The sequence below is a fragment of the Gekko japonicus genome, unplaced genomic scaffold, assembly GCF_001447785.1.
Source record: "Gekko japonicus isolate JY-2015 unplaced genomic scaffold, Gekko_japonicus_V1.1 scaffold47, whole genome shotgun sequence".
Lineage (NCBI taxonomy): Eukaryota > Metazoa > Chordata > Lepidosauria > Squamata > Gekkonidae > Gekko > Gekko japonicus.
The window spans coordinates 2,055,783-2,072,899 of NW_015165235.1; the positions used below are offsets into that span (position 1 = coordinate 2,055,783).

Genomic DNA, 17,117 nt, shown 5'->3' on the forward strand with positions numbered 1-17,117 from the left:
CTTTTAAGGGAGTTCTTAACATAAGGGAGCATTTCAAAATGCGATCATTATCCTGTCATCTGAAGAGGCATACTGTGACTGGCAGGATGTTCCAAAGTGTGGGAACAGTTGCTGAAAATGAGCCTGCATGGGGCTGTATTTGAACCAACCTCCCAAACAGAGGAGACTGTCAGAAGTCAGGCGCCATAGTTGGTGCATGGGCTTATCTGTTGAAAGGCAGTCCATTACATATGCAGCTCCCAAGCCATGCCTATCAAGTAAGGTGAATTGAAAAAGTTGTTTGGGCTTTTTCTGCCCCCCTGGATTGTGACCCTTTAAAAATAGCCATTTTTTTCATTTTACAGAGCAGCATGTACATTAACTATGAATACGCTTTCTCTAACCCTTCATTATGGGTTGCATCCCAGGGATCAGGTCTGCATAACAGGAGGCATTTTCCTCCTATGGAAGGAAGTAAAGCACCTTCACTAGCTGAACAGATCTGTGGTATTCAGCCCAATGTTGCTTATTCACATTATTAATTATTGCAGCAACATGCTCATCATAATATCAACATGGTCATATAATTTTACGCTTGTTTGGTAATCCCAATTTAGTGGCTTCCCTTCCCAAACTGGTAATTTTGTCTGTCTTGTTAGATTTGAGCCTACTGTGATAATTTACTGAGATGGAAGCTCTGGATTTTTCCATTGTTGGGTTATGAAGAACACTTCCATTGTTGGGTTAAAAAAAACACTTTTCATTTCCATTTAAAAATGTCTTTATAGCTGATGGTGAGAAAGAGGATCAATTCAATGGCAGTCCTCCACGACCACAGCCTAGAGGTCCAAGGACCCCACCAGGTCCTCCTCCTCCAGATGATGATGAAGATGAACCAATGCCTGTATCAGGTACCTTCTCTGTTGATCATTATTTGTGTACATCTACATATAAGTAGAATGAGGAATACTTCATTTTACTAGCTAGAATTGTAAGATTTCACTGGTGATATCAGTTTTCTGCTTCTAATGAAAGCATCTGTGGTTTGATGTCTAGTGATGAGTATAAATGCAGTTTCAAAATAAGGAAGAATGTCTTGAACGTGCTTTCTTTACACTCATATCCTGCAGCACAGAGTCTGTGGTGCTGTGGCTCGAGTACTGTGGTGTGGTTTGGGCAACTGTACATGTTACAAGGTTTACCAGAGAAATTAAGTGTTCAGTCCAGTTCTCTATATGCAATAGCTGAGTTGTAGCCCAGTGCTTCTAGACTAGCATACTTTTCAGAGAATCATCCCTGGGAAATGGCTGTTGTAACAAAATATATGTGCTGGGATGCTCTATACATTGGCTTTGGTAAACATTTTATAGCTGTTGGGATGAGAACTTTGCCTGCTTTGGGACTGCAGAACCAAAGCAAATAATTAATTTAACCAAAGTGCCTCGGCTTCCCTATCTCAAGCAGTAAGAGCAGACTGTGTATGTTTTTAAAATCTACCCACAAATCCTTGTCTTTAAGGAGTACACAGTGTATATAGAAAGACTGTAGTTGAAGTGCAAAGGATTCTTGCAAAAGACGTTTGATTTAAATAACTTGTATTCTTCATTAACCTTTATTGTAGGTTGCTTTCATTCTGTTTCTTTTTTTTAGAAAGAAATTCCACAATTTCTGCTATACATTTTAAATATGTTGTCTTGCTTTTAATATTCGCTTCAGTGGTCGGAGAAAAAGATGATGATGTTGATCACAGGGAGGATTACTTTGAGCCCATTTCTCCTGATCGGACGTCTGTTCATCCTGAGGGCCCATATTCTGATGAAGGAGAAGTGGAAGAAGACCAGCCTGAAGAAGTGGAGGATGATGAAGAGGGGGTAGATGTTGAAGAAGAGGAGGAGGATGAAGAGGATGATGATGGTCAAACAGTAGAGAGTATTCCAGAGGATGAAGAAGAGGAGGAGGAAGATGAGGAGGAGGAGGAAGAAGCTGATGAAGAAGAAGAAGGTGAAGGTAGGCAAAGCATAAAAGCCAAAATTATTGTAATTGTAAGACATGTATTCATGTTATGGTAGACTAGTTGATTCTCACACTGTATGTGTGTGTAAACTGTCACTACTGGAAAGGAAATAAGAACATATGAGGAGCTATACTGGGTCAGAGCAGCATTCTGTTCCCACAGTGATCAACCAGATGTCCCCAGAAAGCATAAAAGTCCTTCTGCAAGTGGTATTCAGATGTCATGTTAAGCAACTCAGACAGAACTTTAATGGTCCCCCACTGTCAACTCAAAAATAATGCTACCACTTGATGTTATAGTGAACTAGTGCCGATCATGCATGTGTGAGCTGGGCCTGCGAGTGAAATTAATGGCTGAGAACCAAGCACTTAAATAAGCAGTGGAGAAAAAGCTTCCAAAGTGGGAACTGTGCCTTGAGGGGATATCCTGTAATTTTTCTAAAACAAACACTTTTTTTGGGGGAAAGGGAGGTTCTCAACATTTAAATATGGAAAGAGATGCTGAAAACAGTGTTATCTAGAGAAGAGCCTATAGACTTTGCACCTTTCCAGCCATTCCTGGAGGGCTTCTAGTGTCCTGGCCCCACTGATGGACCTCCTGATGGCACCTGGTATTTTTGGCCACTGACAGAGTGTTGGACTAGATGGGCCATCGCCTGATCCAACGTTGGCTTCTCTTATGTTCTTATATTCTTAAGTAGCCTTGTGCCATAAAGGCACAGTTCTGTTCATTTGCTGTAGGGCAGCTTTTGGTCAAAATAGGGACTGTGTTGGATAGAGATCTCATTTTCTCCATACTCAAGCTAGATTATGTTGTTGCAAGAAAATGGCTGTTCCCCCGGTTGTTGTCAGTGATGCTCAGCAAGTGATAGTCAGCAAGCTTTTGGCTTTGTTAATAATGAATGACACAAATTCTCTTCCCCGGGGCTGTACCATTTCAATTTTTTCTAAGAAATAAAAATACTCTTTAGAGTTTGAGTGCTCTTCAATGGTTCCATTCAAGCAGTTCCACCCATTTATCTCTGGAAACAGCCCCCCCCCCCCGCTTCTATCCAGCTAAACACTGGAGAGCAACACAGCAATGGAGTTTGCATATGGGTTGGGTTAATAGTCTAAGTCCCACCAACACCTGATCTGGCCATCACAGGCCGTGTGCTGCATTCCTTGTGAAGAGTACTGGGGTTGTAGATTAGTAGGCAAGTTTAGTTTTTCAAAGTCTTCGCTTTCTTGGAGTTCTTCCTTGGAGCATAATAATGCCTGCATGTTCCTGTGTCCTTCGATCCATATTGTTTGTCTTGGTTGCTGAAGTTGTAGAGACAGAATTGTCAGCCGACCTACTTGCCTTTGTTTTGTTTGAACTTTGCCAATCTAGTCATGTTTACTGGGAAGTAAGTCTCACTCTGTTCAGCATAGCTTACTCCCAGGTAAGTGGGCCTAGAATTAGAGCTTTAGAGAATTTAAGGCAATTGTCGTTTTGACTGAAGGAAAGTTACTAAAACCATAGGATAAGAATTTCTGATGTGCAAATTCAAAAGAGTAATTAGGTGATGTTTTTTATCCTTTTCTTATTGGTTGCTTTTTCTCTGTATTTTCAGTGGGTGCTATGCTGCTTGTTGGTAAGTAATTCTTCGATAGGTTTAAGGTGGCGTTATTCACCGTGGGGACACCCTATATATGATCAAAAAGAGAGGAATGATTGGGATGCTTCATTTTTCTCAACACCAATACTTACATGTTCTTGGTTACTTTCTTGAATTAGACATGTCTGAATGCATTTTACAAGGTGGTCTTAAACCTTTGTTGCAGGGGATGATGGTTATGAGCAGATTTCCAGTGATGAAGATGGGATTGCTGACTTGGAGCGTGAGACATTCAAGTATCCAAGCTTTGACATTGAGTACACAGCTGAGGACCTGGCCAGGGTGCCACCCGTCACCTACGACCCTTTTGACAGGGAGCTTGGGCCCCTTCTGTACTTTAGCTGCCCCTACAAAACCACTTTTGAGACAGAAGTTGCCAAGCTGAGAGATCAGGATCTAGACAAGGAAAATACCGGGGCAGCTGAGACCTCTGTTAAGTTGACTGAGCTCCTGGAACTGTATCAGGAGGAAAGAGGGGCAAAATGGGTCACTGCTTTGGAAGAAATTCCAAGTTTAACAGTCAAAGGACTGAGCTACTTGCAGATAAAGGACCCAAACCAGGATTATGTAAGCCAGTTGGTTGACTGGACAATGCAGTCTTTGAACCTGCAGATGGCCCTGAGGCAGCCAATTGCTTTGAATGTCCGTCAGCTTAAAGCTGGGACAAAACTTGTCTCCTCACTAGTAGAATGTGGGACTCGAGGAATCACAGGCCTTCTGCGAGCGGGTGTCATTAATTCTTTATTTGAACTGCTGTTTGCGGATCATGTTTCTTCTTCTCTCAAACTCAACGCTTTCAAAGCTTTGGACAGTGTTATCAGCATGACTGAAGGAATTGAGGCTTTTTTGAAGTGTGGGTTGGAGGCGCATGAAAAAAGTGGCTATCAGAGGCTACTGGAGCTCATCCTGCTGGATCAGACTGTGAGGGTCGTCACCGCAGGCTCTGCGATTCTCCAGAAGTGCCACTTCTATGAGATTTTGTCTGAAGTAAAAAAAGTGGCCGACCAGTTGGCAGAAAATCCTCCTCTTCCTAATCACGCTGAGTCTGAGCAGGATTCAGATGCTGGGCTCGAGAGAGGCAACCAGGAATATGAAAATGATGTGGAGGCCCCAATGGATATGGATAATCTTTTGGAGTCCTCCAGCATGAGCGAAGCAGAAGTGGAGAAACTCATTAGCCTTTTGGATGAGATCTTACATTTGATGGAGACAGCCCCCCACACCATGATCCAGCCACCTGTGAAATCTTTCCCAACTACAGCACGTATTACAGGACCTCCAGAAAGGGACGACCCTTTCCCAGTCCTATTCAGGCAAGTGTACCAAGCTGTCTTTATGCCTGCCAAAGAGCTGCTGGCTTTTGTATTTCCCTGTATTTTCAGCATTTGTGATTGCAATATACATGAAGTGTGTTGGTTAACAAGGGCAACACTGTATCTAATGCTGAAGATACTCCATTCTATACCGATACCTCCCTTTTGTTATTTCCACTGTTGTGTCTTCTGTCATGCTGTCTCATAACTCGATGTTTAGCCATGTCCTTCTAAGATAGTAGGTTTGTAGATAAGAGTGTTTTGGCCTGCACTGAGAAGATCCCCATTTGCACATGAAGCTTATTGAGTGGCCCAGTCAGGATGTGTCAGCTGAACGTAACTCACAGGGTGATTATGATGATAAAATGATACAATTGCATGAAAAGCACCCTAAATTTGGAGGAATGGAAGGTTACATGTGTGACAAGTCTGATTGTTTAATAAAGTACTTGGGTTCAGGAGAGCAGTGCTGTCTGTCTGCCACATTATATCCTGCCACTCTTCCAAGCAGTGTGGAATACATGGTTCTGCCATCCTCCATTTAGGCTTTGCAACAACTGTGTCAAGTAGATTAGGCAAAGAGAGACTGCTGGCCCAAGGTTGTGAGTTCACAGAAAAGGGAGTTTAGAACCTCAGTCTCCCAAATGCTGCCCTGACCGTTACACACCACTACCTCTCGAATCCTGTAGAACTGTTTTATGTCCACTTTATGTACCATTTTATGTTTTATTTACCATTTTATGTCTGGGGGAAGTTTGGGTTCAAATTCGTAACAGTGGTTGTCTATCTCACAAAATGCTTAATCTTAATTAACCACAGTAGATGCTGTTATGACTGATTGTACTAAGGAAAATTAGGCTGTTTTTAAATAAAAGCTTCAGATAAGTCTTTGCATCTTTTAAATAATAATAAATAGGAAAAACATACAATAGCTAAGTAAACCTATAGTTAGTTGTCAGTCTTGGGGTTTCTTTTTAGCATTCTCATAGCCTTTTTCCTGACTAAGGAGCACAAATATTATTCTATAGTCGTGTGTTCAAAATCACTATGAATATTTATAATATGAATACAGAATTATACTGTCTTCCATTTTTTGTACAGTTGCATGTAAGTTAGCAATCTCAAGTTACAGGAAATGGTTGGCCACCAGTATACTGTATCTTCCAATAATGTATGTTTCTCTTTGATGTTTCTCTAGGTACCTCCATAATCACCATTTTTTGGAATCCGTTACATTGTTATTGTCCAATCCAATAACAAACGTACACCCTGGAGTGCTTCAGTCCATCAGGGACATACTGAGGTTCTTGGTGCAGTCACAGAAAGGTCTCCTCTTTTTTCTCTCTGAGTATGAAGCCACAAACCTGCTGGTTCGAGCCTTTTGCCAGTTTTCTGACCCTGATCAAGAGGAAGGTCTCCAGACAGATGGGGCAAGCGATGAAGCATTTCCCTTGTGGCTTCTTCACTCCACACAGACTCTTCAGTGTATTTCAGAACTATTCTGCCACTTCCAGCGCTGCACGGCCACTGATGAAACTGATCATTCAGATCTCCTAGGAACACTTCATAACCTTTACTTGATCACTTTTAACCCTGTTGGAAGATCTGCTGTAGCCCATGTCTTCAGCCTTGAGAAGAACCTCCAAAGTCTGATTACTTTAATGGAGTTCTATTCCAAAGAGGCTTTAGGGTAACTATAATTTCTGTTACCTTACTTCAATTTTCATGCATTAAGCTAGATGTTTGCAGGGGATGAGGGTTTCAGACACTTAACTTGGAGCTTGTTCTCTGTGATGGAATTCAGTATGCCATTTTACGGAATCTTGCTAACCTTCCCTTTTCTCTTTTCACAAAGGACTGCCTTAAAAGCAGTGAACCAGATTTCCATAATTGTAGGGTGCTGGAAACTTTTTCTAGACTCCTCTTAGCCTACTTTGGGGTCTCTGTCTTTAACTGAGCATTAGGATTCCTTCCAGTCACTGCATAGTTATATGGCTGCTGTTGCTGCCAGGCTGGACAACATTTCTGTAGAAGTTTGGAAATATTTTTTCCCCCCACTTCGTTATTGATGGGATCTGTATGACAAGATTTGAAAAACCGGCTCTGAGTTGTGTTACTACAAATTAAAAACCAAGCCACAGATGACACAAAAGAGTAGTGAGGATAAAAATGAAGCACTTGGGATGCTGACTGCCTTTTGAACCTTAGAATGACACAACAGAAAGCGGGAGTGTCCTCTGCCTCCTGTTCCTCCTCCTGTTCATCCCATGCAGAACTGATCTTTTGTGTCTCCAGCATCATGTAGATCTACATTTCCCCCTTTCCTTGGGGGACAACAAAAAGTCTGCACACGGCAGCAGACTGGAGGCAGAAGAAAGTGTCAAGGTGGCACATTCACTTGTTCCTTTTTTATTCAGAACTGGTTCAAATCTGGCTGCCAAACTAGCCTTCTACTCCAACAGATTTGTCCCATAAACCAAGTTAACTTGCATTACTGTAGAAAAGCCCATTTCTTCAACTAAAACAGAGTAACTGCTCTTCAAGTTCAAATGATGGATATTTGAACAGAGTCAAAAAGAATTTTAATACTGTTTATGCAAATGGATGCATACGCTTCTTTTGTGGAATTTTTTTATTGCATCAAAAATATATTCTCTTCAAGATGTAATTGTTTAAAAAGCATTACATAGTCTATAAATAAGAATCCAAATTGGCATATGGGGAGATTTTAGCTATGCCCAAAGCATGCCTCTTGTACATTGTTGCTCCAGAATAACTTAATAATAAAAGCTAAATTGACTGCCAAAAGCATTCCAAGGAATTGACAGAGTGGAGCTACACAAATATTTGTAGCTTGTGTTCAAAGCTGTAAGTGCTGTCTGTATTCTCATTTGAGCTATTGCTTGATTGTGGCCAACGTTCTGAAAATATAAAGAAGAAAAACCAAAACCAAAGTTTCTAAAGATGAATTAATTTAAAGTAAATTAACACATGTCAGGATGACAGTCTCTCTTCCCAATTACAGTAACAGAACTTTCATTCTCCACTGCACAAATAGAGATGCTGATAAAAATCATTCTCCACTGTGCAAATAGGGATGTTGATAAAAACTGGAATATGTAGACATAAAGATGCAAATATGGTACCTGATGTCGTTTTTAAAGTCTTAAAACCCTCCTCTGTTCCAGTGATTCGAAGTCAAAGAAGTCAGTTGCCTATAATTATGCCTGCATCCTTGTTCTGCTTGTGGTTCAGTCCTCGAGTGATGTCCAAATGCTTGAGCAGTACTCGGCCGTCCTCTTGAAGCTTTGTAAGGCTGATGAAAATAACACCAAATTGCAAGGTACGGTACGTGCCATTATGGGGCAGTTTGGACTGTTCAGAAGCAACGTTTTCAGTGTCTGTAATTAGGATTTTGGGACCATCTGGTTTTTGATAATGTGTGTAATGAGATTCCCTTTCTTTAAACAGATTACTATGGTGACTCACTGAAGACTGCATGTTCTTCCCTCTATTATTAAAGAGGGGTTTTGTTATAAAAAGCTTCCTAGTTTGTGGCCCATTGGAGGCAATCGTTTGGTAATTGCAGAAAATGCCTGGTCTTTGACGGGAGGGAGGCATTTGTGACCCCTGTTATTCGTACAGCTCCTCCATCTCCATTTTGTGCATTTTGAGCTGATGCATCTGTATAACTTTAAAGCTTAGTGGGCAGGATCCAAAGTACTATACAACTTAGTTACTAATTCCCAAGAGAGTTCTATTCTTGTGTCCCTTAACCATTATCCTCCTCTGCTGCATAGCGAAGGAGGGGAGGGTGCCACAACAGTTTCTGATACAGCATGGGAATGGGCTGCTGCTGAAAGAGAAGTAGTAAAGAATTCCATAGGCACGCCCAGTCCCATCGACATACCTAAAGTACTGACTGGTTTTCACCAATTTGTATGTAATATTTCTTTGCTAGATGCTGTTGTTGTTGTTTTTAAAAGAAAGGTGGGTTGTAAATATATATAAAATAGCTTTTTAGAACCTGACCAGTATTAAGATCATGTGTAGCTAAGATGGGATTTAACCGTGACAATTTAAGGGATGGGATGTTTCAATTGCTAGTCACAACTGCCTGTTTGGGCAAGTAGACTAGGGGATTGTTCAAAGTTCTTGGCCCTTTTATAGGCTTAAGACGAGTCCAGTATTTTAAACCACGTTTTCCGAAATCCTTTTAAGGCTTATGTTAACTGCAGTCGATAGGATTTAATCTCAGGTTTGTTTTACAGCCTAGGTCAGAACTGGATTTATTTTTCTGTAGGGCATGAGAGAGGACTGTGGGGTGAGAAATGTGTGTCAGTCCTTGATTGTATTTATTAAAATGACAGGTCTTTGCTCGTGCATTCTTATGCATTGGCGCTTCAGCAGTGCTGCTGTTGTGCTGATTCTTGCATTGATGACAAGATCAGCTGAAATGTAGTATGATAACTGAATAATTCAAACAACACTAAAATGTGAATTTGGTTCATGTGTATGTATTAGGTCATCTTCATTGGAACTAAAGCCATTCAGAGCTGGTTTGAAGGCTTAAACTGATCTATACCAAAGGCCCATCACTTTGCCGTATCGCGTAGTATTTTTGTATGTACTGTTTTACAAAAGCAACTGCCATAGTAGAGCGCTGACATTCATCAAATTGCCTTGTTTGTTTTTAGAACTTGGCAAATGGCTGGAGCCTTTGAAAACCCTTCGATTTGAGATTAATTGCATCCCAAATCTCATTGAGTATATTAAACAGGTTAGTAAAGACATTTTGGCATTCACCCTTTGAAAAAGAAAAATCTGCCACATGGTGATTTGTTTATTATTTTGCAATGCATCTGTCACTTTCCTTAGTATGTAAGAAGATGACTTCTGTGACTTATTTGATTGCAGTTTAAATGTATAGGATTGACATTGTTTTATTATTAAAAAGTTCCCATGTTTAAACACAGAACTACAGCTTGTTTAGAATACTGAAAGTCAGTGTTTCTAGATTGCTATTATTTCCTTGTATTACAATGCCTGTCTTGGATATGTTGTATGTGGTAAAAAGTAAAACATGATCCATCTGTGGGCCTCCTAGTTGCTGTCACTGAGATTCTTGCAGGGCATCCTAGAATGGATGAGCTTGGTCTGATCCAGCAAGGCAATTATGTTCTTAAGTAAAGATCACTTTAACATAGGATAGGTATGTCTTACTGTTAAATGATGTGCTCTTGCTTTCTAAATTTTAAAAAACACTAGTTTGTTGTAAAAATATAGACTGCACAGGGCTGAAGGCAACTGATCCCTATTGCAGAGGAGCAAAATAAGCCTGCCTGTTTTTAGACCTGTGTGTTAAATTAATAGAAAAGGTATATTTTTAGACCCGTATGTTAAATTAATAGAAAAGAATATAAAGTGAGACTGAGCCGACTGGACAAAGCCTGTGTGCCGCAGCTTGCACATGCATAGGGGGGTCGATTTGGTTGTTAATAAGAGGCGGAGCCAGCACTCCCCTTCTGCATACCTTGGCTCTGTGCAGTCATAGGTCAATGGTACAGGGTTTCTGTTGAATATTAATTTCCACTAAAACATATATATCTATTTTTTTAGAATATTGATACGCTGATGACCCAGGATGGGGTTGGTCTTCCTACGGCACTTCGTGTCCTGTGCCACATTGCATGTCCGCCACCGCCTGTGGAAGGTATGATGCATTTGTTTGAATTTATTAACTCACATTTATTAGAGTATCTGAGACTACCATGAAGCGTGAGAATAAATAATAGTGCATTTGCATCAATTCTGTTTGTGATACAGAATATAATATTTGGACCTACACTGAATTCTCCTCCAGGGTATTTAGCCTAGTGAAAAGTTCTGTCACCAGTAGAAGATGGCTGTATAAAATGTATTATTGCACCAAATCTTAACAGCAAATCAAGACATGCTTTTTTTTGTCCTACTCCTGCAGGTCAGCAGAAGGACCTTAAGTGGAACCTTGCAGTTATTCAGCTGTTCTCTTCTGAAGGAATGGACACTTTTATTCGAGTGCTACAGAAGCTGAACAGCATTCTTATTCAACCTTGGAGACTCCATGTCAACATGGGAACCACTCTTCATAGAGTTACGACAATCTCCATGGCCCGATGCACTCTTACACTCTTGAAAACCATGTTAACAGAATTACTTCGGGGAGGATCTTTTGAGTTCAAAGATATGCGTGTTCCTTCAGCACTTATTTCTTTACACATGCTGCTGTGTTCTATTCCCCTCTCAGGACGTTTAGACAGTGATGAGCAAAAAATCCAGAACGATATAGTTGATATTTTGTTGACTTTTACCCAGGGCGTTAATGAAAAGCTAACAATCTCGGAAGAAACTTTGGCCAATAATACTTGGTCACTAATGCTAAAAGAGGTTCTCACTTCTATATTGAGAATTCCTGAAGGATTTTTCTCAGGCCTTATCCTGCTTTCTGAATTGCTGCCTCTTCCACTGCCCATGCAAACAACTCAGGTATGTTTACTTAGTCTTAAGTAAGCGGTTTTAAAAAGACTAATGGATCTGCTCCATTAAAAGACAGAGACAAAGAAAGTGTGTAGATAAGAACTTACAAGTGAGCTGTGCAGCTATCAGTCATTTTAGCACATTGTTATATGAATAGAATTCCTTGTTACGCATGTGGAAGTACATGACTTAGCAAGTTTCTGGAATTTCTCTACCACCTTCTCATTGTAAAATTATTATTTTAAAAATGTCTGTACTGCTAGTTTGTCCACCAGTTGACTCTCATGAAATTGTCCTAGGGCTGAGGTGCTTGACAATCCTTGAAGTTATTATAGAGTCAAAATCTTCCTGTTACCTCACATTTGTAGGTATTCTCTTCTAGGTTTTTTGATAAAACATTCACCTGTTCTGCTGAGCCTTTTTCACACATTCCAAATTCCCCAACACAGGGAGAATCACTTCAGCCATGTGGAAGAAATAATGTTTGTGTTTACATTCAATAGAAGGTTCCTGATGGTATATGCATCCCAGTGTAAACATGCCATCAGCAATTATTTTCTTTCTGCAGAACAAATGTCTATATTTGAACCTTAGAAAAGTCATGTCATGTTTCCGGCAGGTTATTGAACCCCATGACATATCAGTGGCTCTCAACACCAGGAAACTATGGAGCATGCATCTTCATGTTCAAGCGAAGTTACTGCAAGAGATAGTACGGTCATTCTATGGCTCCACCTGTCAACCTATTCAACACATGTTGAGGCGTATTTGTGTCCAGCTGTGTGACCTGGCCTCACCGACTGCGCTGCTTATTATGAGAACTGTTCTGGATCTGCTTGTAGAAGATCTGCAGAGGTAGATTTTAATCTGTCATCCACAGGTTCTTTGAGTGGCAGCCTAACTGATCCCAGTGGATTCAGCCTTGCCCAGGACTGCTGAGAGTCACCATGGGCCCTCCGACAAAGATCCTATCTGCCCCCACATGACCCTGATCCAAACCAAATATCGTAAAAAAACAAATCACCTGGCTGACTGTTATTATGCACCTATGATAATAAAAGGAGCCACACGTCCACCTGTCTGTCCATTTGTGGCAGGCATAACTCATCAGAAAATAAAACTAGGAAAGTAAAAATTGGACTGCCAACTTCAGGATGATCATACTAATTCCAGGGCCCGAAATGAAAGGAACTGGAATATCTTGGCCCATATTATCTCCAGCCCTCCATGCTATTTGCAATGGAATATAAGATACCCCTCTTTTTGCTATCACACACTAACAAGGTTGCCCCTTGATAAGATCTGGCTGTGCAGGAGCTGGGTGGAACTAAAGGGAAAAGGAAAACATAGACCTTTGTAGGAGCCTGCATCCTGTCCTGGCTGGTCTTCCTTTGCTCCAGTGCAGGCTTGGCTGATGAGTTTAGCAAGATCTGGTCAGCAAACAGAGTTTCCCTCAGCTGCATGGTAAACTTTGCAGAAAGGTCAAGCTCTTTGTTGTGTTATGCCTTCCCTGCTCCCCTAGTGGCTGCAGTCAGAACTGCATTAGAATATTTTTTTAAAATGTATTTCGTGAAAACCACATGACACCAGCTTCATGGGTCCTGCAGCTGATTTGGACCCCCAGAATTTTGTCCCTCCAGTCCCGTTCTGTCAGTGGCCCTGGCCTTGTCCTCTTCAAATGGAGGGCAGAGTTCAGAATCCCTGCCTATCAAGCCTGGGAAATGGGCTGCTATTGCCTTCTCACCTTACTCGATCTATCAATATTGTCATCCTTGTGTGGGCTGCCTTGGGTCAGGGTCTCCCATTTCCCCCCATTAAGCCTCTTCTGTCAGAATGTGCCTAGGTGCTGGGAGAGCCCTCTGTACCAGTCATTCTAGAAGGCTGCTTCATGGCAATTTTCTGCTGCACTCTCGGTCAAGCCGATTGCTGCTGTGATACCCCAGCTTTCTGATCCCCCCTCCCCTTTCCTTCTTGCTTACACCCAGTGTGACATTGACTTTCTTTCAATAATTATTGTAAAAGTGCCATAATGGAAGCTGGAATCCTCATTAACACATCCACACATATGCATGCTTAGAGAATTATTGCAAATAGTTGCAATGGGTGTTGTCTTCATAAAAGGGCTGGTGTCATTTCAGCAATCCAGAAGATAAAGAGAAGCAGTACACTGGCCAGACGACCCGCTTACTTGCTCTGCTGGACGCCTTAGCTTCACACAAAGCTTGCAAACTGGCTATTTTGCACCTGATTAATGGAACTGTGAAAGGTGATGAGAAGTATGTGGAAGTTTTCCAAGAGCTGTTGTCTCTGATGCGAGCTACCGGGGACAACGTCATTCATCAGCAGTGTGCTGAATATCTAGCTTCTATTTTGCAATCCCTCTGTGACCAGGTACTTAAAAAGAGTCAAAATCTTGATATTTTTAAAATTGTGTGCACAGGGATGCACAAGTATAGGCAGATATGGAATGCAGTGGAGAAGCTTCTGTTGTTTCCCCCCAGGCAGACAAAATACATCTTTGGAAAGGCTGGGAGGATTTTTTTTTAACCAACCAGCTTCAAATGTTGGCTTAAGAATCATACCAGGTGAACCCTGGCATTATAGCTAACCCAGTAAAGTTTATACAGCAATTCTGGGGTGTGTTTGGATTTTGTTGTTGTTGTTTTGCCTTCTATAGACTATAGCTCTCATTAGCCAGATTCTGCCAATTTTGCAGGGGACAGACTCCCCTGCTTTCTAGGTGATATTGCCCTGTAATATGGTGATTAATCTGAAAGCAGAAAATTTCAGGTGTTCAGACAAAGAAATATGGGGGCAGTCCGGTATATGAGCCTAACCATCTCCCATTTCTAATATGCTAGATTCTGGAAAAAAAACTAGGTTCATGAATGTTGGCCATAATTTTTCTTGCATTTTTGTTTGAGGTTTTTCAGTCATAAAAATAATTTCATGTTCTTCTTGTGCTTGTGTTGTGCCCATCTTTGGTCCCAAATATGCCTTACGACTGCTATAAGTCCCAATGACCTCCGTGCCATAAAAATCTTTCCCTGTCTACTGTGGTATTTTAAAAATGAGTAATGCTGCTTGTGTGAAGATCCAGACAAGCAGGCCTTTTAGTGCAGCACTGAGTTATATAACATTACAGTTGCTGCACATAAGAACATAATGTTTATATTTTTTCAGTGCATGTTACTTAAAAACACACACAGTGGGACTAGATCCTAGGGGATATTTCCCCCTGCAGTTTTCTGTACCTTCTGAAAAGCTATTTTTGGGGATTGGAAGACCCTTGGGGACAGGGTAGAATGCACTTATGAACTGCCACTAGAATGAGGAATCAGCAGAAATTGCTCATGGAGCTCTTGTTTTGTTTGCATAAGAGGTCAAACAAGAGGTGAGTGGGTCAATTGATGCCAGTTTCCTTTCCATATGCATCTCAGGCTTGGGCTGTGCAGCCAGTTCTGGATGCCCAAGATGTTTTGGATTCATGTTTAGTGAACAGCAGCCCGCTGTGTTGCTTGACAAAGAGCTTTGCAGTTGAAGTGAGTCTCAAAGGCAGTTTGTGGTGTAGTATAGACAAGGTTGCTGTTCAAATAAATTGGACTAGCACCAGCCTTTGGATGATTTTGAAACGCTTCTTTACATTTATTTAAAATATTTATATCCTGCTCTGTTTATTTATTTATTTATATCCTGCTTTTTGGTTTGTGGGTGTAACCTGTAGTTCCGTGACCAGTAAGCACAGTGGGCATCTTCCTGGTTACCTCAATACTGTGGTTTGTTTTTGCAGGATATTGCACTGATCTTGCCGAGCTCTTCAGAGAGCACTCCCTCTGAGTTGGAGCAGCTTTCCAATTCACTGCCAAGTAAGGAACTCTTGGCTTCCATCTGTGACTCTCTAATGGAAACACTTGCTAATGCTGAGAGCAGCTATAACTGCTTGCTGACTTGTATTAGGACAATGATGTTCCTTACAGAGCACGATTATGGATTCTATCACCTGAAGAGGTACCTTTGTGTTTCTAAGTATATACCTGTGTGTTTTGTGTGTGCAACTTCCATTAATTTCAGTGGGACTTGCAATGGAGAAAATTGCTAGAGAAGAAAACTTAATGGAAAGTTATCAGGGCTGTAAAAATGGCTAAAACTCCTCAGTATCAGCATCAAAAGTTGCTGTTTTGTGCTGGACTGTACAATTTCCCAGATCAGCATCAAAAGTTGTTTTGTGCTGGACTGTACAATTTCCCAGTGCTTTGGCTATAAATCCATAAAGCTATTTCTCCATTTAAGTTCTTACTGTGGAGATGTGAAACCTTTGAATTTCGATATGTAAGCTTCCACCTGAAAGTTTATGCTTGGATGCACTAGTACTTTTTGCAGACAGAAGGGGCTTTAGTCCATGAGGCATGACTACCCCCTCTGTCTACAGCCCCAAATTGCTCCCAAGTGCTATTCCTGGAAAATAGGGGACTCCAAGGAACAGCATGGAGGAAGGAAATGGACACTGGTAATGGGGAGAGACAGTTGGCAAATATCCAAATCTTCAATTTAATCCAAGCCACATAATCTGCAATGTGATGGCTCTGACATAGAATGGTAGCTGTACTTCAGTTCTTTGACATGTTAGAAATGTCAGAATATAAACAGATTCATACAGAGGCAACCATTTGTTTGCATTTGTGAAACTGTCTCTGTTTAGCTGCTTTAGCTCCCTTTATCAAATTTCTTCATGTGCATGCGCTTTAAAAAAAATAATTCAGTGACTAAAACATTTCTCTTTGAAAATTAAACAGTTCTCTAAGAAAACACTGCGGTGCTCTGCAAACTGTATTGAAGCGAGTCGTAAGCAGCTTTAGTAAGGACCCTGGAGAACTCGCCTCTTCGTTTTTGGATTTCATGAGACAGATACTAAATTCTGACATGCTGGTAAGTCAATATTCATGGAATTTTTTTCTTAGTTTGATCTACTTATGCTACAATTCAGCACTGATAGCTGTGATGCCCTCTGGGGCAAGGGAACATCATACCTGGGGTATTGAAAGTACCAGCCCAGTCTCTGCTTCTTTGCACAGATGGTTTTTATTTTCAGTCAGCTGCTTCAGATACCTGAAGGCGTGGTTATCTTCACCCGCCTCAGGGTTACAATAAATTACAAAGGAGAAGAGCCACAATACTGCAGCCTGCCTCTTTGCGTAGGAACCTCCCTGAGACCATTCTTCGCCCTCTCTCTCAGCCTTCTTCCTCCAGGCAGCCTCCTCTCATTTCCCTTTCCTTCCTTTTTATAGCCCCAGCTTCACACCTGGCCCTTGAGCTAAGCTCCGCCCTCCTTGTCTCTGTTCCCTCCTCTCCACAGCCACTCCCTGCCTTAAAACACCTGGGCCCAAAGAGCCATTGTTCTCCCATCCAGGCTTGCTTCTTCATACTGTCTGAGCTTCCTTGGGGCAGACTGCCAAAGCTGCCCAGTTGCTGAGTCTATCATAGCTGCACCCTCCTGACTCTGGTCCAACCCAGCTCCACCCAGATGAGTCTTGCTCCTGGGCCCAGGCGTGTGCTCTGCCCTGCCAGGCGGGTCATTGCGAGGTAGTCCGCCACAACAGCCCATAAAGAGGTGGTTTTTCTTCAGGTGGGAACAGGATGTCTAATTGATCCAGAGAAA

At 41.5% G+C, this 17,117-nt stretch overlaps 1 protein-coding gene across 3 annotated transcripts in view; it reads left to right on the top strand.

The window, feature by feature from the left end:
• Positions 1-17,117, top strand: part of KIAA1429 (KIAA1429 ortholog) — a 51,708-nt gene that overhangs the window by 19,249 nt on the left and 15,342 nt on the right. For 2 of the 3 annotated variants that reach the window (XM_015409871.1, XM_015409872.1), the window contains exons 6-18: positions 768-890; positions 1,696-1,986; positions 3,588-3,608; positions 3,799-4,945; positions 6,144-6,635; positions 8,134-8,288; positions 9,643-9,725; positions 10,565-10,658; positions 10,926-11,470; positions 12,081-12,316; positions 13,600-13,852; positions 15,252-15,469; positions 16,255-16,387. In XM_015409871.1, coding sequence (XP_015265357.1) covers positions 768-890; positions 1,696-1,986; positions 3,588-3,608; positions 3,799-4,945; positions 6,144-6,635; positions 8,134-8,288; positions 9,643-9,725; positions 10,565-10,658; positions 10,926-11,470; positions 12,081-12,316; positions 13,600-13,852; positions 15,252-15,469; positions 16,255-16,387 — 3,791 coding nt within the window. The remainder of the gene's footprint in view (positions 1-767; positions 891-1,695; positions 1,987-3,587; positions 3,609-3,798; positions 4,946-6,143; positions 6,636-8,133; positions 8,289-9,642; positions 9,726-10,564; positions 10,659-10,925; positions 11,471-12,080; positions 12,317-13,599; positions 13,853-15,251; positions 15,470-16,254; positions 16,388-17,117) is intronic. The other variant, XM_015409873.1, reaches the window with a different exon arrangement.